Genomic DNA, 18,692 nt, shown 5'->3' on the forward strand with positions numbered 1-18,692 from the left:
ATTCACAAATATTACACAAAATTGCAAAAATATTTGCAAAGAATGCAAAATATTGGGAAAAAATACAAAACTGTAAAGTATTACGCAAAAACTCCATAAATATTTGACAAAAAACATTTTACAAAAATGCTTAAAGATTAGCAAAAAAATGCTAATTATTGGGCCCCAAATTATACAAACTACACGTCTTTAACAATCTAAATATTTGAGCGTTTAAAAAAAAAAAAGAGTAAAAAATCTAAAATTATTAGACCAAAACACGACTAAAAATCCAAAAAGGAAGGGAGCATCAGCGTGGCGGCGTGACACAAGGAAAGCTGGCGTTAGCCCGAACGCGAACTGGCTCGGGGACGACTTAGCTCTGCCCGCTGACTTTCGCAATCGCTCGTAAATCGTGTCACAGGTGATGCAAGGCGATAGATAGAAAGACAGCGCGCACGCACACACATTTCCACACGGGTAGCCTATATTTCGGCACGTCTGAGCGGCTGGCTCGCCTGGCGTCGGGTTACATCACCCTTCAGAGAACGGATGCTCCGATTACAGGAAAGGCAAACACAGGCCTCTGGGGTCTGCGCGAGTGTGTGTGCGCGCTCCCTTTGCGCGCTTATGTAACCAATCAGAATGCCTGACGCGTTTCTCTTGACGGAGGCCGGTGGCTCCGGGTTCGAGTTTCATCACTCGATTGGGCCCACGGTTTGGAGGGTTGTTTGGACAGCGGAGATGATGCACTCGCCTCCCCCCGAGCTGCGTGTGCAACCTGCTGACATGTTACGTTTGACGGCTCATGTCAATGGTGCGTGTTGCCAAATGACAAACGGCACAGAAATCCGTTGGGGATTTCAATATTTCATATATTAGGGCTATGCACAAATCGATTGCGACCCGAATTGAGTCACACAAATACACACGCATACTTTGGAGAAAGAGATCCGTCCCCATTTCTTTCGTCCACTTAATGGACAAATTACCCCAAAAAATGTGCATCTCTTTGTCGCGCCAAAAATGCGACTGAATGATCAAAAAACAGGAAGCATGTTTGTTGGAAAATTAATATTTCATAATATTATAATTTTGTCTCATGTGCAACAGATGTTTCTTTTTTTTTTTTTCGCCTTTGAAGGCAATGAAATGGACATCACATCTGCTCCTTGTTGCCGCCGTTGCGTTAAGTTTCAGGGGGCGGGAGGGCGAACAGGGCTGTGAATTTGGGGTGGGCGTGTTTTCATGGGGCAGGAAACCCCGTAAGGAAAATAATGAAAGGAGAATTACAAAAATGTTAACAACGAAAAAAAATAAAATCAAACAACACGAAAAACTCAAATGTTGGAATAAAATACCATATTAGAACTAATACAAATTGTTTTTTAATTATAAAAAAACTTAAATGAAGAATATAAAATATTTAATTTAAAAACAAAATATTGGTTGTTACAAACACGCTTATTAGAAAACAAACTGACTTACATTACTTAAAATAAAAAAAATGTTGGGAGAGACAAAAACCACATAAATACTGGATGAATAATTCAAATATTTAAAAACACTACAAAATATTAGTCCAATATGCAAAAATATTTGGAAAAAACTACTCAAATATTTTGTGAAAAAAAAAAAAAAATCTGAGAAAGTTTCAAAAATAGATGAAAATTTCAAAAATATAATATGAGAAAACACAAATGCTAAACATTTTTTTAATCATGAAAAAAATTAGAAAAAAAAGTATCTGAAAAAAATACAAATATTAGACGATCTATAATCGATTTAACACACACCCAAAAATAATATAAATATAAATATGAAAAATAGAAAAATGAAAAACACAGTTTTGCAGCCATGTTGCGTTAAATTCTTCGTGTGTTTTTACAAAGCAGGGAACCCCATTGGATTAATGATGAGCACAATCCCCACGATGATGCATGCGTATAGTGTATACTTCCCACAGGGATAAACAAAACACCCTGACACGTGCTCTGCGTGCAATCTCGGCTGTGAATATCCCGACATTTCCTCGATTGGACGCGCTACCTCGGGGTCTCCGTGACTCATCTCTCATCACGGGGGAAAATCCTCGCGCTGCCGCTCACACCGGAGCAACACAAAAGGAGCTTTTTTTTATGCTTCTTAATGAGCTACACCAATGGGATGGGGGGGGTGGAAGCAGCCCCCACCGCCCCCCAGGGTCTGTACGTGGGATCACATGACCTTGCCAGATGAGTCATACGTCAGGTTGCAGGAGGAAAAAAATCATCAGCCATGCGCCACTGAGCCAGAAACTCAAGTGGGACTGGCAGGCTGTTGGCAGCTGACGGCCTTTGGTGACTTTTCTGGTTCACTGACATCTGATTTCATGTTGGGTCCCACTGAGCAACTAACCCTCCTACCTACCTATAGCGTGTTCGGTTTACATTTGGTGAGCTCCTTCCTCAAACTGAACCCATTTGGAGCACTCCATTTAGACCAAGCAACCAATCTGTCGAATATTTCTCGAATACAGTGCTTCTCAAATAGTGGGTTCGCGTGTGTCCCAGTGGAACATGCTTATTTTCCGCCATACTACAATAAAGTGCAATTACACATCCACTCCAGTAGATGGCAGTGGCGCTCTCATTAGGAGGATTATCTTTACGGTATAAGTTTGTATTGCAACAAGATTTATATTATTTATAGTTGTGGGTGATGGCCAACCGGTGACCAATTGACAGTCCAACCGACCTACCTATGGACCACATGACCTACAGAACAAACTGACAACCAACCTACCTTCCTACCTACAGACCCACCCACTCTAACTACCAAACGAATAACCCGCGCACCTCTCAATCAAAGATGAAGATTATCTTTGAAAAAAATGAGCTCCTTCAATAAAAACCTATGCACCCACAAAAATACATTCAAGATGTCATTCGATGGTACAGGTGAACTAAATGCAGTGTCCAGCGAATTCAAAATTGATGCCGGTGAGTCATCGGCTGGCAGTGTACAACATCACTGAAGCGAGGGTCCCTGATGAGACAGACAGACAAAGATCCCCGTGGAAAGTCTGCCACGGCGATGCTGAGTTTCCATGGCAACTCGGCCTGACTAGAACATGATGATTTTTTTTTTTTTTTCCCCCTCTCTCAAATGAGGCGCCGTTTGAGGTCATAGTGGTGGTCTTTGAGTACACAAAAGCCAGGGTGGGCCGCCAGGTTGCAACATCGCGAACATTGCGTCTCCGTTGACAGAGAAAATAATTGGGGCCTCCGTGAACTTGCTGCTTTGCAATGTCACAGTGACAAAGTCAAGGTGACCCCACCCCCCCACCCCCACCCCAACGTGACCTGCAAAGGAGCAGGGGGGGGATGCTGAGCTAAATACCCCATCATGCAATGTTGTCTGTTAATCTCAAGGAGTATTTCAACCCAGAGAATTGTGAACCTTAAGATTTTTTTACTTGCAGTCTAATTTTTTTTGTGCCTTGAAGCTCATCGACGGCGGTCGAACACCTCTGATAAGTTCTATCTTGTCCACATCTCACAAGCCGAGTTGTCTCCCGCCTCCGTGTAAACGTGTCAGTCGTGTGTCTCGCCAACGACCACACGCTCTGACTCGCTCCCCCCCCCCCCCCCCCCCACGCCATTTTTGGTCATATTTAGACGGATGTCGGCTGCTTGAAGAAGTTGGGAGCGCCTATTGAGGAGTTTGTGATTTTTAGCTGGATTTTTGTCTTTTTGCCTCAATTGTTTTTATCTTTGTAGTGTAATGTCCTTAATTTTACAGAATGACCAAACGACCGTTCATAATTCTTTATATGGCGCAGCCGCTCGTATCATTTCCACACACGTGTGGTCTCCTCCAACATAAATGGACCCAAAGCAAATGTGTGGGAGTCCATTTGACACTGAATATTGAGACGCGGTATATTTAACTTGATGAAAAGCAATTCGCCTTGAGCCATTGAGTCAACAAGCACTCTTCTCGGTGAAACCCCGAACGTCGTTTATTTTACTGGGACTCGCTTCCCTCGACCGTTTTAAAAGGCGCGTTGGTAATCTCTGTGAAATCTCTCCTCCCCGCGGGCAATGTGCTCAACTTCGGGGTTTACTCCCGACAATTGAACGTGCAGGTTTTGCTATTAAAACTCTCGGGGCGGGGGAAAAAAAAAACAATAAAAAACAAGGCCACCAAGGTTGAATTTGCAAATTATCTGTGGAATCTGGAGTTTGTTTAACATTAGTTGAGGAATTATTTGCAACCAACCAGAAGGAGAAGCAACCATTGTATCAACAACCGGTATGGGTATAGATATCGATACCAGTATTGGTATCAATACCAGTATCGGTATTGGTACCGATACCGCCTTAAAACACTGGTATCGGATCGGTGAGTACCAACCAGTATGGTCCCAATACCGGCTATCAACATTGTTATCATGCTTCAAACGCTCCAAATTATATTTTTAATAAATTTAGCTTTGCTAAGGGACAATGATTTCATTGATACATTTTGAGATCTATGTACATTAGTACGAAATGTAAAATATTTGGGGGGTTAAAAAAAAAATGCATTTTCATATACACAATTACACATAAATATGCTTCAAATTACAATCAAATGAACATAACCGATATCAAGTGATCAGAGCATGTATGTTGTGATGGTGTGAGGTGGTCATGTTGAAGATTGCCAGCCTCTGTGCCCATGGTGAATGAATAATTTGACATCCAAGTGAGTATAAAATTCTTTAGAATCACAAGAAAAATTGTGCTTATATTTGGATTTTTCAAAAGTATCGGTATCGGCCGATACTGCACAGCCAGTTAGCGGTATCGATATCGGGACCCAAAAAGTGATATCGGAACAACACTAGTTTCTACCTACCAACCAACTGGCTGGCTGACCAACCAACTAACCTACTAACCCAACACATCCACCGGTCTGCCGACATTTCCAAAACAACAACCCCCCCCCCCCCAAGAAAAGCAGGCAGAGACACACACCGACACGCAGACGCAGACACACACGCAACTTCCCGTCCTGGCATCCATTTCCTGCAGTAAAACCTCCCCTGTTATTATTACACAAGACTCAAGCTGGAGCTCTGCCATGTTTCACAACAGCCCAGTCGGTGCATCTGAGGGTGAACAATGCGGCTGCGGTCGTCCTCGCCGCGGGAAGAAAGATATTTGCTTTGATTGTCACGCCGAAAAAAAATAATAAAATGAATGGGCAACAAACTGGCCTTGCCGGATCCTGCCTTCTCCGATAGCCTGTTGACCCCATGTGAAAAAAGAGGACGGGGACCTACGATTTTGCCGAATCTTAAATATTTTTTTAACTTGTGGAACTTATCTCTGTATTGTCTCACCCTTTTTCCATTCAATCGCTACACAGTAGTCCTGCTCACGTGGCTCCACGCGGGTTGAAGCTATGGAAAATGGGAACGGGGGCGGGAAAGCCTCCAGAATCAGGCACGCCGACCGAGCGTAACATTCCACATGAAGCCACATAACGGCAAATGTATGTGTGCCATATGTGATTAGAAAGTCCAAGCCGAGCGGCGTTGACGGAACTGTTGCATTGTGGCGGGGGGGGGGCGGGGGGGGGGACACCTGCCTTGACTAAGCGTGCCACAAATGTTACCAAAAGAGCATGAGAGTCACTTATTAAAGCTGCGATCCGTTTTAGCCGCAGTAGGTAAGCCCTCTATTTCTGAACACGGCGGCAGCGGCAGTGGGCGGCCGTCCGTCCTTGAGACTCTCAAGTGCGGGATTCGGTTACAACGGAGGGAACACTGGCAAGGACGAATGAAGGAGGAGGAGGAAGGAAAGGAGGGAGGGAGGGAGGGAGCACAGGGAACACAGGCGGTGAGTCAGAAGCCAAAGTAATTCCATCTCGGAATTCCGTCTATCTTTTCATCAATGGGAAGGGGTGGAGATGCAAAGCTGATCAATGAAATGCCAGCGAGTGTCTCAAAGTGAGCTTTCATTTCGTGAAAATGAGACTGAAACCGTCTTTGTTTTGCACATTCTCACGCTATTATTTGCTCATTTGCTCCCCGTCTATTGAGTCATTCCATGGCCTTGGCAAGGCAACTTCTTTCCGATCAAGTCCTCCGAGGAACACATTTAGGAAACAATAAGATTCATGACATCAACGATTCCCAACATTTATCGAGCCAATGTTCCTCATTTTTAGGAGAAAAATAACATGGTACACCACAAAATAATAAAAGTGAAATAACAAACTAAGCGGCCATCAAAGTCTAACTCTTCAAGCAACGGCTATTTGAAGACAAATGTAATCACAATATTCACAGTAAAATAAATAATACATTTAAAAAAAACGTCCGCCATGATCATGGTGTCACTAATGAAATAAAACGAGAGCATTGAGTCGATGTGTTTTGCAAAATCTACGGCAAAAAAAAAAAATGTAGAATTTATTTCTAATTTAATATTTGTGTGTATGTAACTGAAGCTTAGCTTTTTTCTTTCTTTTTCTTTTTTTTTTTACTTTTTCCATAATATTTTGTTTTGGTCGGACAGATTTCTTTTGTTTTAGAATTTTCTGTTAATTTTTTTTAAACTTTAAAAAAAAAAAAAAATCTTGTTTTTTTTAACATGTTTTTTTTTTTATTTGTATCAGATATTTTTCCTAACATGGTTTTGAAGTACTCACGTATTTTTAAATGTGCCGGGTCTTTTTCGTCTAACATTTTTGTAACATAAAGTAATTTGACACTGAAACAATAACTTGGAAATCATTGGACAAAATCTGTTACACCTTTTCATCATATGACGTTCTTCTAAAGCAGGCGTGGACAAACTACGGCCCGGGGGCCACATGCGGCCCGTTAAACGTTTTAATCTGGCCCGCCGAACGTGAAAAAATGAAATGAATAAACCTTGTTCATGTTTCATTTTCTAAATACTGTGGTTTTTCAAAGACATATATATTGTTGTAATGCTTTTGTTCATTTTCATTTAAAATTAAATTTCTTTTTTTTCTCTGATGAGTTGAGGTTACCAAAACACTCCATCCATCTGCTCCTGGTCCGGCCCCTCTGTCAAATTTTAGAACCCATTGTGGCCCACCGATCAAAAGGTTTGCCCACTCCTGAGCTAAGGATAACTTAACATGTTACCTGGCTGTCTAGGATGAATCTTGTACGTCGTACTGCCACTCCTTGTCCTTCACCTTGTCCGTTTTACTGTCTTGCCAACTATGAGGGGAAAAACAAAGCCAGTGAGTATTCTCCCCAGATGAACATGACACAAAAAATCCAATCATGCAATCGTTTACAGAGCAGGCAGCCGCAAAGAGCCAGGAAACCTTTGGCCTCATGTTGCTGCAAAAAGCATCAAGCCTCATCAGGCCGACAGATTCTGACCACAATTATGAAGTTCTGCTTGCAACCCTGTGGTGTCCCTCATCTTGTTCTTGAGGTTCTGGCTCGACTCGCCAGGTCTAGACTCTAGCGGTGTGGCATACAGCCATTTGAGACAAGTCTGGACTCTTGTGTGTGTGTGTGTGTGTGTGTGTACTGGCCATGACCTTGACAGGGCTCGGCAAACTCAGGCGCCCCAAATGCAAATATAATTTCATCGAGTTGATATTCATGCTTTGATGAAAAAAATAAAGATGCTCGTCATTTAGTACTTGTGTAGAATTTTTTCCCAATAAATACTTCATTATCTGGAGAACGGCTTTTAACTTTTGCTTGAGTCATAATATTCTAGAGTTGACCTCGACGAGCAATTCCCCTTAAATTAAGATGCATTAGTTTGGAAACTTGACATGAAAGTTAATCACCTTAAATCACATTAATAAATAAATACGTTGGGTGAGTGCTAAGCACATCTGCCTTACAGTTCTGAGGTTGGGGATTCAACTCCAGGCTCCGGACCTGCATGCACTTTCATGGATTTTCTCCCGTTACATTGCTGTCCTCCTGCATTCCAAAAATATGAACCTGGCTCCACAGAAGACAAAAAGAAAAAATGATGAGAGCGATCCAAAAACATTAACAGAATGATTGATATTTATTGTTGAGTGAGCCTGAGGGGAGAGGAAGGCCAAACCACCGCAGAACACGGACCTGGACTCAGAGGCGGTTGGTCTGGCTCGGCCCCAGAGCGCCCGTCTGGTTCAAAGAGAAGACTGCGGTTCTTCTGGGAGCGCGTAATGCCAGCACTTCACCGCTGCTTTGCTCTCTTGACAGTTCATTTCTGCATTTTAGCATCTGCTGCGACGATGAGTCATCGCTGGCGAGAAGCTGTACTGCTTTCGCAAGGACATTCGACTGATTCACTGCCTCCAGACCACTGTTTTGGTACAGATTGTGGCTTGTATTGTATTGTATTTATTTTGCACGTATTTGACGTTACAGTCTGCTTGCATTGGGGACCAAGCAAAGACAGTGGATCTCGAGACCCAGCAGATGGGGCTACATTTGAGATTTTAAGACTAACTTTGTAATGCAAATTACTGCCTCCTAGGGGACTGGAGTAGAACTGTATTGCCCAACATGTCAAAACAGTCAAATCTTTTAATGAAATAAAACAAAATCAAAGTTGGATGACGGGACATTAAAGTCCAATTAAATGTTTGGTAACACTTGAATACAGCAAGAAGTATCAAATAAAACAATTTCGTTTGAGTGCGAAGCTCTGGTCCTGAGTGCAGTATGAGTCACCGAAGCGAGGGAACACTGCAGGCTTGCAAGATTCATTATGATAAATGGGAGCTGTATGGATTTCTTTGTGGAGGAGACAAGAAACCTTGGCAACGGCAGAACACCCCTCTCACCCATGCAAGTAGCCTCGCATGGATGTTTACAAAGTGTTTTGCATCTCTAAGGATGATTTATGCTATTGTGAGTATGAATGGATTACCTACACCCCCCTTTGTAGGCGGCTTGTTTATCAGTTGTCCCTCCTACTAAACAAATTTCATATATATATATATATATATATATATATATATATATATATATATATATATACACACACACACACACACACACTACATTTGGCTTGCTGTTGACAAGATACGCAATGGCGCCTTCATGTGGACAAAGTATGAAGCAAAACATAACGCTCCTTGCTGGTTTTCGTGTGAATTGTGAGAAATAAAATTCAAACGTTAATGAAACATCACAGGACATGAATTGCTTACCTAATCCGAAAAAACGTGCCAAAATGTGTCATTTTAACAAGGAATGAAGGCTTGATTTGAGATTTGCATATCTATAGAAATATATGGATAAAAATGTATTCATATACATATATACACATATATATATATATATATATATATATATATATATATATATATATACACGCACGCACACACGCGCACACCCACGCACACACATACCTCTCGCTCACTCGATAGCTAGCTAGATATGCCACATTGCGCATGCGTATACTGCACAGTCTTGGTGATCTACGGAGAGCCGTTGGAGTCAAACTAGATTAAGAACTGTTGTGAAAGCGAAACAGCTGAGAAAAACAATCAGTCATTAAAACCTGTAATAGTATGAAATTTGATATTCGCAAATAAGCTCCCATTGCACAGTATTGTTCGAAGACCATGCCACTTATTTAATAATAGTTCGCCTTCATGTTGTTTGTCTGAGCGGTGTTGCCGTCCACCTTCCCCTGCGGATTTAAGTTCCTTATGCCTTTCGACTAAGCACAGGGATCGGCGTTCTCTGCTGTTCACGGGGCTGCCATTTTAGCGACCTTACGGTAAGAAAGTCGCTGCTAAAATTAGCATCATGAGACGCAAAACCGTGTTTAACGCTAGCTTCAGTTCGCCAGTTGTGCTAACATTTAGCCGAAATGCCAAATAACAAATCCCAGGCAAATTGTATTATGTGAAAAATAATACAGATTATAGTCGTTATGTTGTTGTTTTTGCTGGAAAACGTTCCAAGTGCCACTAGTCTTAAATGCCTCAGCGTGGCTATGATCTACGCTTGTTTTGTTCCTGTGTTCGCACATTTAATTAAAATTTAGTAAGTAGTTATGCAAGGTTTAAGATTTCAAGGCCGTTGTTAAGGTTTCAAGTTCGGGTGTTGGGTGGTGGTGCCCGTTTCTTTCTTTCTTTTATATCTTCCTTGTTTCATCCATCATTCTTACCTTCTATCCTCTATTCCTTCCTTTCCATCTCAACGCCTTACTTTTTTGTCCTTGGAGAATTCGGTTTAAAAAGTGCCATTCATTCCAGCTCCAAAAATTTTAAGATTTTTTTTTTTTGTTCAGGAAAAATAGAATACTATAATAATGTCATGAAAACGTACAGTAGATACTTAATCAAATGTAAAGAAATTACACGGTTTTTGACATAATTTGTTTGCTTGCTTTCCCGTGCCTTGGCCACTTGGGGGCAGTATAATAAAGACGTAACGTTATTGTGTACATAAAGCCAGTCTCAGCTTCTCAATAAAACAATATTAGTCAAGTCTTCGCAGAGGACAACGAATATGTATTACATAGTATATTATTCCTTGCCCTCCTGCGGGGTTAAGATCAGGGGATGTCGTTACTATTTGTCAACCGTGGGCACATGAAGCTTAGGTTAACATTAAGCTAACAGGCTCTAAGGCATTTTTTAATACACTTGTAATTCTCTTTGTTTTATGTTTAGTTCTTAAGTAAACAAACTGAGTGGAATTAAACAGCACGAAGCCTCATTTTTGAAGAAAACGGTGCTTGTATCTAAAATGTTTGCTCACAAATCAAAGCAAAAAAAATTGTTCTAACGGCAATCTGTATTAGGAAAAAACACGCTTGATCACTCATACTTCAAAGCACCACTGTCCCTCCTTTCAGCGCACTCTGTAAATTCTGTAGTTACAAAGCTTGTTTCCATTAGACTCACTCCACGATGGGCATAGCAGTGGTCCAGTTGACTTCCCGAACCCACCACCGGAATATCCTGGATGCCCTGCACCACTTGAGGCTTCAGGGACACCTAAGTGACATCACAGTCCAGGTTGACTACCAGGGACAGTCGGGGGCGTTTCAGGCTCACCGGGTCGTTCTCGCCGCCTCTAGCGGCTACTTCAGGAACGTCTTCCTGTCACCAGATGCCACGCCAGACAGCATTCCGCTCTCCAACATGCACCCGTGCGACTTTTCTGACTTTTTGGAGTTTGTGTACACGGGTAAGGCGGAGGTGGCCCAGAGCAGGATGGGTGACGTGCAAGCGGCGGCCAGGATCTTGGAATGCGAGGAGCTGGCCAAGGTGTGCAGCATGACTCAGACGTCCCGGTCGGACGTGGTCGACGAGTCATCGCAGGTGACAAAGACTGGCAGAAAAAAGACGCAGTTGAAACGTCAACTGCCTCCGAAGAGCTCCGAGCGGCCTTCAAAAAGACCAAAGGTGAAGACCACCAAGCTCAAAATGTGCTTGGGTGGCCGCAAAGTCTTGCAGAGGTATATCCCAACGACAGGTGAGACGTTTAATGCCGAAGAGGAAGATGACTACATGTACGCACCCACGTCGCCTCAATTTGATGAGGACACACTGAGTCTGAACGACGCGGAGGAAACGTCGTTGTCCATGGACGAGGAAGAGGGCAGCAAGGCGTCCAAGAGTGCCTCCAAGGGGAAATTCTTCTGCAGTGACTGTCAGCGGGGCTTCTACTACGAGAGGAGCTACCTGAAGCACATGAGGTAGGTGCTTAGTCAGGGATACACACATCTTTTGCGTTATTTACTGTATTTGTCACCTGGGATCCATCCTGCTACATATTTTACCATTAGTCGACATTCTGGAGTCAAAAGATCAAAAAATTCAACGGGGGGGCTAATACTTTTGCAAGGCACTGCATGTTCAATTGCCATTAAGCATTATCAGGGGCTCCTTGAAAAAATGTATCTGGCCCCAAATTTTTGTTTTTCGCAAGCCCTGCTTTAGGGATTCCTGTCTTCAAGTAGTTCCTCAAGCCGTTCTCCTACCGCTTTGCAACAGCACCTACCACGGAGTCAAAGCTGAGCTGGTCAACCGCTGCGAGACCTGCCTGAAGACCTTCTCAAACCGCAGCAACCTGAGGCTCCACGAGAAGCACGTCCACAGCAGCGAGCGGCTCTTCACCTGCGAGGTCTGCGCCAAGACCTTTAAGCGCAAGAAGGATGTGGTCCGACACCACAAACAGGTCGGGAAAAATGTCCAAGTATTTCTGCCAAACTTCTGGTCAATTCTCATGAGAAGTTCATCAAGGGAGTTTTGGAAAACCTGACTTGTCCGTCTTGCCTTTTTTAGGTTCACGATTCGCATGTGCACCAGTGCTCCGACTGTGGCAAGTCGTTGAGCTCCAAGGCGTCGCTGATGTTGCACAAGCGGACACATAGCGGCATCAAGGCCTTTGTCTGCACCGACTGCGGCTCACGCTTCACCCAGAAGTCGGCTCTCAAGATGCACCACAGGTACGAACTTGGTCACGGGATAAATTCATCTCACAAGCTCGTGTGTACTTTTTCTACCACTGGATAGAAAGTGAAATGGAAAAAAAAAAAAAAAAAAAAAAAGGTCTGGTCAGATGAAATGTCCTGTTTTGGACCTCCTGTGGATGTACAGCTCACTTAAAATGCCATCGCACCGAATCGCCATAACTAATAATCAGTGCGCTGTGGTATTGGTGTCCCACAGGGATGACTACACGGCCCATTTTTTTTTTTTTTTTTTAAACACAATTTGTACTCATGAAGAATATCACCAAGCAAAGCATTCCAGCGGAGTGGTGTTGATCCGTCGGTCATGTGAAGTACGACGAGTGTGGTTGTTTTTAGGATCCACACGGGTGAGAAGCCCTTCGCCTGCGACGAGTGCGACTCGCGCTTCACCCAGAAAAGCATGCTGGCCTACCACAAACGCTCCCACACAGGTAAGTCGACAACACATTTATGATCTTGCCCTTTTATATTGTCAACTTCTGTTGATTTAAGGTGAGAAGCCCTTCATGTGCGAAGCCTGTGGGAAAAGCTTTGCCTCCAAGGAATACCTGCGGTATCACTCCAACATCCACACCGGTTCCAAGCCGTTCAAGTGTGAGCACTGTGGCCGCGGCTTCGCCCAGAGGAACTCGCTGCGGCAGCATTTGACAGTGCACACGGGTAACTATCCGATTTGGAGCATCTGTAGCACCCACGTTTGAAAGCTGAGTTTGTCGTTTATCATCTCACACCCTGCCGCCGCCTCAGGTGAACGTCCTTATGCCTGTCATGACTGCGACAAGCATTTCACACAGCTTAACGCTCTCCAGCGGCACCAGCGCATCCACACCGGTGAAAAGCCCTACATGTGCGGTTTGTGCAACCGCACTTTCACCGACAAGTCTACTCTTCGCCGGCACACCACGGTGAGCAAGACACAGTCTGCTAATCAATTACCAATTTGCCTGGAAAACTAACCAACTAAAAAAAATATATATATATATATACATATATATATATATAATAGAAAGTTTACTAACTAGGTAACATCAACAAAATAAAAAACAAACCATTACCTTAATCGCAATCAACCTCCTGATTTAAAAAGAAAAATCCTATCCTGTGGTCTTTCCCTCCACTGTGTCCCAACTTCAGACTCATGATGCCAATGCTCCATGGAAGAACTACCTGGTAGTCTTGGAGGGCAACGTGGAGGAGAAGAAACCCAAAGCTCAAAGCAAGGCGGCATCGCAGGAGAAAAAGAGCGCTGCCAAAAACGCATCAAAAAGCAACATCGTCTCCGCCGCCGACGCCTTGGTGCCGACCGAGCCGGTCGCCGTGCTGCCCGAGCCGGGGGCTCTCACACCTGTTATTCACACTGAGATACCGACCGGGGCTCAGGCGGTGACGTCGGATGGCGGCGACGTGATCACTTTGGACAGAACTTCTGCCATGCCCGTGGAGGCAAACTCCTCCGAGACCACCCACTTCTCCGCGGAGACCGCCGCAATTTCGTCCCTGCTGGAAGAGGCTGGCTCGCAAACCATTCTGGCTCCCAAAGCGGTAGCGGCGCAGCCCGACATTCTGACGGTGGTCGTGTCCGACAATATGGGTAAAGATGAGCAGACGCACCAAAGGACATTAGAGAGGAAAGGAGACGACGACCAAGCCAACCCCTAGAAAATATTCATGTAATTAACAATCGCACTGGACTCCATGTTAAAAAATGTTAGCTGGAATATTAAATGGAGCATCAAAACAGTGCTTCTCAATTATTTTGTGTTACACCCCCCCCCCCAGCACTGAGAAGCACTGCATTAAAGCAACATTCCCAGCTTCACATTCACATTTGACACTTCTGTCTTCTATTATTATTATGCCCTCCAAAAGTTTTTGTTTTTCAATGTTTGTTAAATATATAAAGAAAAGACACTGTCCGTTTCATGCAAGACTTCTGTCCATGGTTTTTTTTAATTTTGTTACATATTTTAGGGCCTTTTCCATCTGTGTATGAAGGATTTTTTGGGGGGGTGTGTATGGGAGGGTATTTGCAAATAGGGAGTCCTGAATAAAAAAAAAAAATGGTGTCATTACATTTTAGTCCCAGATAAAGGAATTTAACATTAGAATATGATTTCTACATTTTCTTTGCGTTTAACCTTAAACATATTATAGAACTCCATTAAAAGTCATAACTTGGGTGTTTTGACTTCTTCAGTGGAACACAAATATGCGATTTTGCATCACTTGGTGTATAAAACATGGTTGTGGAATGTAACGGATAGAATACAACTTTATTGTCCATTCGCACAAGCACAGTTTTTTTTTTCGTTTTTTTTTTTTAATGTCCAGAAGAAGCTGGATACTTTTGTGAGAGATTGGAAGCAACACGGGTAGGAAGGGGCATGCTTAACGAGAAGGGGGGAGACGACATGAAATAACACAGCTCCCAACATGGCAGCCTAACCGTCAGTAAGCATTTCAACCGGACAAAATCAGTCATTATTGGAAATAAAACAATCCTGAGCGATTATAGTCGAGTGGAGAAGAATAAGTGATTTATGTTATGCGTAACAGTCTCTTGACGCGTTTCTTAATGTTCCGAAGCCGCGGGTATGTCATTGTATTTGTAAATAAAATATGATGCATATTAATAATGGTTGCGCTGACCAGTTCGTTCTGAATTTGTGAGTAACACTAGCGCCTTTTCGCAAGGTGCGATAATTGTTTTTTTTTTTCAATGATAACAAATGGCCATTTTTTTTTTAAAAATTCAGATTCAAGTCACCTTCAATATTTGTCACTCTCCGATTGTCAAAATTGTGGTCTATGCAAACGCATCAAAAATGTCACGAATATTCAATTTGATTTAGCCGCTTCAAATGTGAAGAAGCATATGTATCGGCAGTAATTTTCTTTCTTTTTGTATCACACCTCTTAGAACTTAAAATATCAAAAAGAAAGCACGAGACAAACTTGAATGACGAACGTAACATAGTAGTGGACATGGAAATGCTTTACATTCCAACTGGTTTTGGGGTTGGGGTGGGTGTTACTGAAAAGCAGTGCTGTGTGTGTGTGTGTGTGCGCGTGTGTGTGTTGGGGGAACCATGCGCGTTGGTCCCGTCTGTACGGGCATCCGCTTGCTCTCATTTGAGGTCTCCCTCGTCACCCTGGATGGTCTTTTTAATGCGCAGCAGCAGCGTGGTGTGCCACTGGTCCAGACGGGAGATGGAGTCAAACTCCTTAACCTGAACCACAAAAGCATGGCGGGATTGTCAAAAAAGGAACAGATAGCGAGAGAGTGTGAATCATCTAAAAACAAACTGGCACAAGTTTCTTTTGAAAATCAACCAAAACTCCGAAACAGACTTACCGCCTCTGTGAAGGCCTCGCTGTTCTGTTCCTCATGTGCCTCCAACAGTTTCTGTGCAAGAAAAAAAAAAGATACTGTAGGTTATTAAAACAAAAACGAGGAGAAACAAAAGTTGATTAGCGGCTACCTTCAACAGTTTGCACTCTCTAGAATCAGAGAAAGCCGGGAACATCTCCTCATATTTCTCCACAGCAATCTGCGGGGAGGACACACCCGGATGGGATAACGTCTTGCAAGCAATGTAAGGGAAACCCGACAGGAGCATACTTGCCTTAGCATTCAGCTCGTCCACGATAAAATGACACAGCGCCGCTTTGAAGAAGTACTCCTTGGCGCTGTACTTGAGCAGCGGATTATCCATCGTGTTGGCTCCGACCTGAGTATATACATATTCATACACACTCATGTCAACCAAACTGCAAACCGAGTGTACATTTTAATAATCGGCGTCCCACAAGTGTCAATGCCAAGCCCCATTTTGGACAAACTGCGTGACTAAGCTTTCACCTGTTCATAGATCTCAATGGCCTTCTGGTACTGCTCCAACTGAGCACAGTAGGCCCCCACCTTCAACAAACACTTGTTGGCTGAACTACAGGAAGAGAGGAAGTCGGAATGTTAAAAAAATATTTGTCATTCATTAACATACATTTTTAAAAATACAATCCTGTATTTTTCCCCAAATCACAAATATTCTTATATCGATTTCTTGCAGGTAAGAATACCTGTTAGATTCCTCTCCCTTGTAGTAATCTGCCGCTTGCTCATAATGTGCAATCGCCTTAGAAGTGGAAAAAACAGACACTATCAAATATTCTCACATAATTCCATAAAAGAATAAAAAATAAATAAAAAAATTGCGTTGTACTTTTTCAATGTCAACCAGGTCAGCCTCGTAGATTTCGGCGATACTGATGTGATGTTTGGCAGCAATGGTGAATCTTCCCTGTAATAGATTTATTTAAATTAATTATTCAAATTAAAATAATACCTCTCTGCCACTGTCAATCAAATTTTGGCATTAGTATCTGTTGAGACCGTTTTTGTATTGGACATGGCTTTACCTAATGAAGTGTCTACTAAAAAACGTAATCTGCTTTCTTACCATGTCCGTGTAAATATCGATGGAGGCATTTAAACACTTGATTGCCTCTTTTGGCAGCATAAAGAAGAAGAAGAAGAAAGGAAAGAGGAGGAGGCGGCAAATGTAAATACACGAAAAGTGTTAGTTTGCATGACAGGACAGAAGTTCAAAAGCAGAATACACAAAGAGGCAGAAAATGGCTGCCGAGTCAACAAATTGTGTGCAGAGGTAAAGAGAAAAATATGACTTAAAACACATGACCTCAACAACTGTATACTCGAACAGATTATTTCCATTTCTATTTTTTTTCCTTTGGGAAAATGTTTATTATATTCCACCATTGAGGATCCACTGTCGTTTGCTTTGTTAATCCACTGGTTTGAGGATTCTTTTATTAATGGAGGTAATGTGTGCTGATCCGGATCACTTTATAGATTAGGCATTCAGAGTTGAAGTCATCGGCCCAGAGGCTCACCATTGGGATCGGACTTCTTATATGCGTTGCCAGCGTCGATGAAACTGGTGGCGCAGTCGTGTTTGTTCTGCAGCTGCATGTGGAGGTGCGCGGCCTTGCAAAACGCTCCACCAGCAGCTAAGAAATATTTAAAAAAACAGTTATTTAACATTCAATACGCTGAGTCAGCATTAAGTTGGCAGCACCATCACAAAGTGCTGTGCTATGCAAAAAAAAAGGCATCCTTGCAGGTGTGGGTTTATTTGTGTTTATTATTCATGTTCTTATCTCACCGCTCCAGTTCTTGGCCATCTTGAACATGTTGGCCGCTCTGCAGTACATCTCACAGGCCTCCTCCACTTTGTGATGTCCTCTATACAGAAAATAGGGAGGGGAAAAGGTAAATGACGCTTCAATAAATCCGAGCATAGAGTAACATAATTGGCATAGATCCTATGAAGAGGGGATGAGTCTGGTAGTCATGATATTAATAAACGAGGCAGCCAGTCAAGGCCAAGTGATGAGATCAATGCATGGTCAACCAGCGTGACTATATATTAATTTTGTCTTTTTAAAAATGTTTTCAGTTATACGCATCATGACTTCATCCAGCCATTAAAATACTAAATAATGCTAACGGTGACCTCTTAGTGTTATTTTTCGAATGGCGATGTGATGCCTAACTCACTCTTGAAATTATTTGGCAGCTGCCGAAAAGTAGTGGAAAATGTCGTGAAAATGTACAAAAATAATGACAAGCTGCGGTGAGTTAGCATTAGTAACACACGTCGACGACCCCCCCCCCCATTTATATGTGTTTTATTTATGTTATTTAATATATTGACAAACCGGTTATAGGCGAAAAGAAACGGGGTATGTGCCAATAACGCTGTCAGGTAACATATCACGTAGAGCAGCTTCCTTACCCGCCGAACATCCCTCCCAAAAAAGAGCCCGACGACTTGACTTTCTTGTCGGCGTCGGCCATGAGCTGTATCGCTTCCTTTTCTTTTCCGCTGTTGTCCATGTTTTTGGGTTATAAATATTGTGTTTAAAGGCAGAAAAGAACAGCAAAGGATTGAGTCGTCAGAGCAGGGATTACAGGCAGCGGGATAACGCAGCAGTACGGCTGTGAGTGGCTTTGGTGGTGCATTTTGGGAGTTGTAGTTTTCTATTAGCGTTTGACTTTAAATGGAACAGAACTTCAACTCCCAGCTCAATTAAATGCGTACGTTTTAACACGCGCGGAAGAATCGTTTGTTGTTTTCTTCCATTTAATTGTGCATTTTCTTGTTTCTTACGAAATACCTTACCTAATTCCATGAATACAAAAGCAAAAAAACTGTCAAG

General features: G+C 42.8%; 2 protein-coding genes across 2 annotated transcripts; one reads left to right on the forward strand and one right to left on the reverse strand.

Moving 5' to 3' along the window:
* Positions 1-9,508: 9,508 nt before the first annotated feature.
* Positions 9,509-14,629, forward strand: gzf1 (GDNF-inducible zinc finger protein 1). The gene is made up of 8 exons (XM_088285424.1): positions 9,509-9,737; positions 10,867-11,669; positions 11,968-12,151; positions 12,259-12,422; positions 12,786-12,880; positions 12,942-13,109; positions 13,197-13,354; positions 13,584-14,629. Exons 2-8 carry the CDS (start codon positions 10,879-10,881, stop codon positions 14,106-14,108), a joined length of 2,085 nt encoding a protein of 694 aa, XP_088141550.1. The 5' UTR covers positions 9,509-9,737; positions 10,867-10,878; the 3' UTR covers positions 14,109-14,629.
* Positions 14,630-14,703: 74 nt separating this feature from the next.
* Positions 14,704-18,487, reverse strand: napbb (N-ethylmaleimide-sensitive factor attachment protein, beta b). Its single transcript, XM_088285426.1, has 11 exons — positions 18,269-18,487; positions 17,636-17,715; positions 17,364-17,480; positions 16,910-16,956; positions 16,673-16,750; positions 16,530-16,585; positions 16,312-16,396; positions 16,076-16,180; positions 15,932-16,000; positions 15,805-15,855; positions 14,704-15,679 (listed from the first exon to the last, which is right to left on the reverse strand). The coding sequence occupies exons 1-11, from the start codon at positions 18,367-18,369 to the stop codon at positions 15,578-15,580; spliced, it is 891 nt and encodes a 296-aa protein (XP_088141552.1). The 5' UTR covers positions 18,370-18,487; the 3' UTR covers positions 14,704-15,577.
* Between the last annotated feature and the right edge of the window lie 205 nt (positions 18,488-18,692).

This window comes from Idiotropiscis lumnitzeri, chromosome 21 (genome assembly GCF_059441095.1).
Source record: "Idiotropiscis lumnitzeri isolate Australia: NSW breed Sydney's pygmy pipehorse chromosome 21, RoL_Ilum_1.0, whole genome shotgun sequence".
In the NCBI taxonomy this organism is placed as follows: domain Eukaryota; kingdom Metazoa; phylum Chordata; class Actinopteri; order Syngnathiformes; family Syngnathidae; genus Idiotropiscis; species Idiotropiscis lumnitzeri.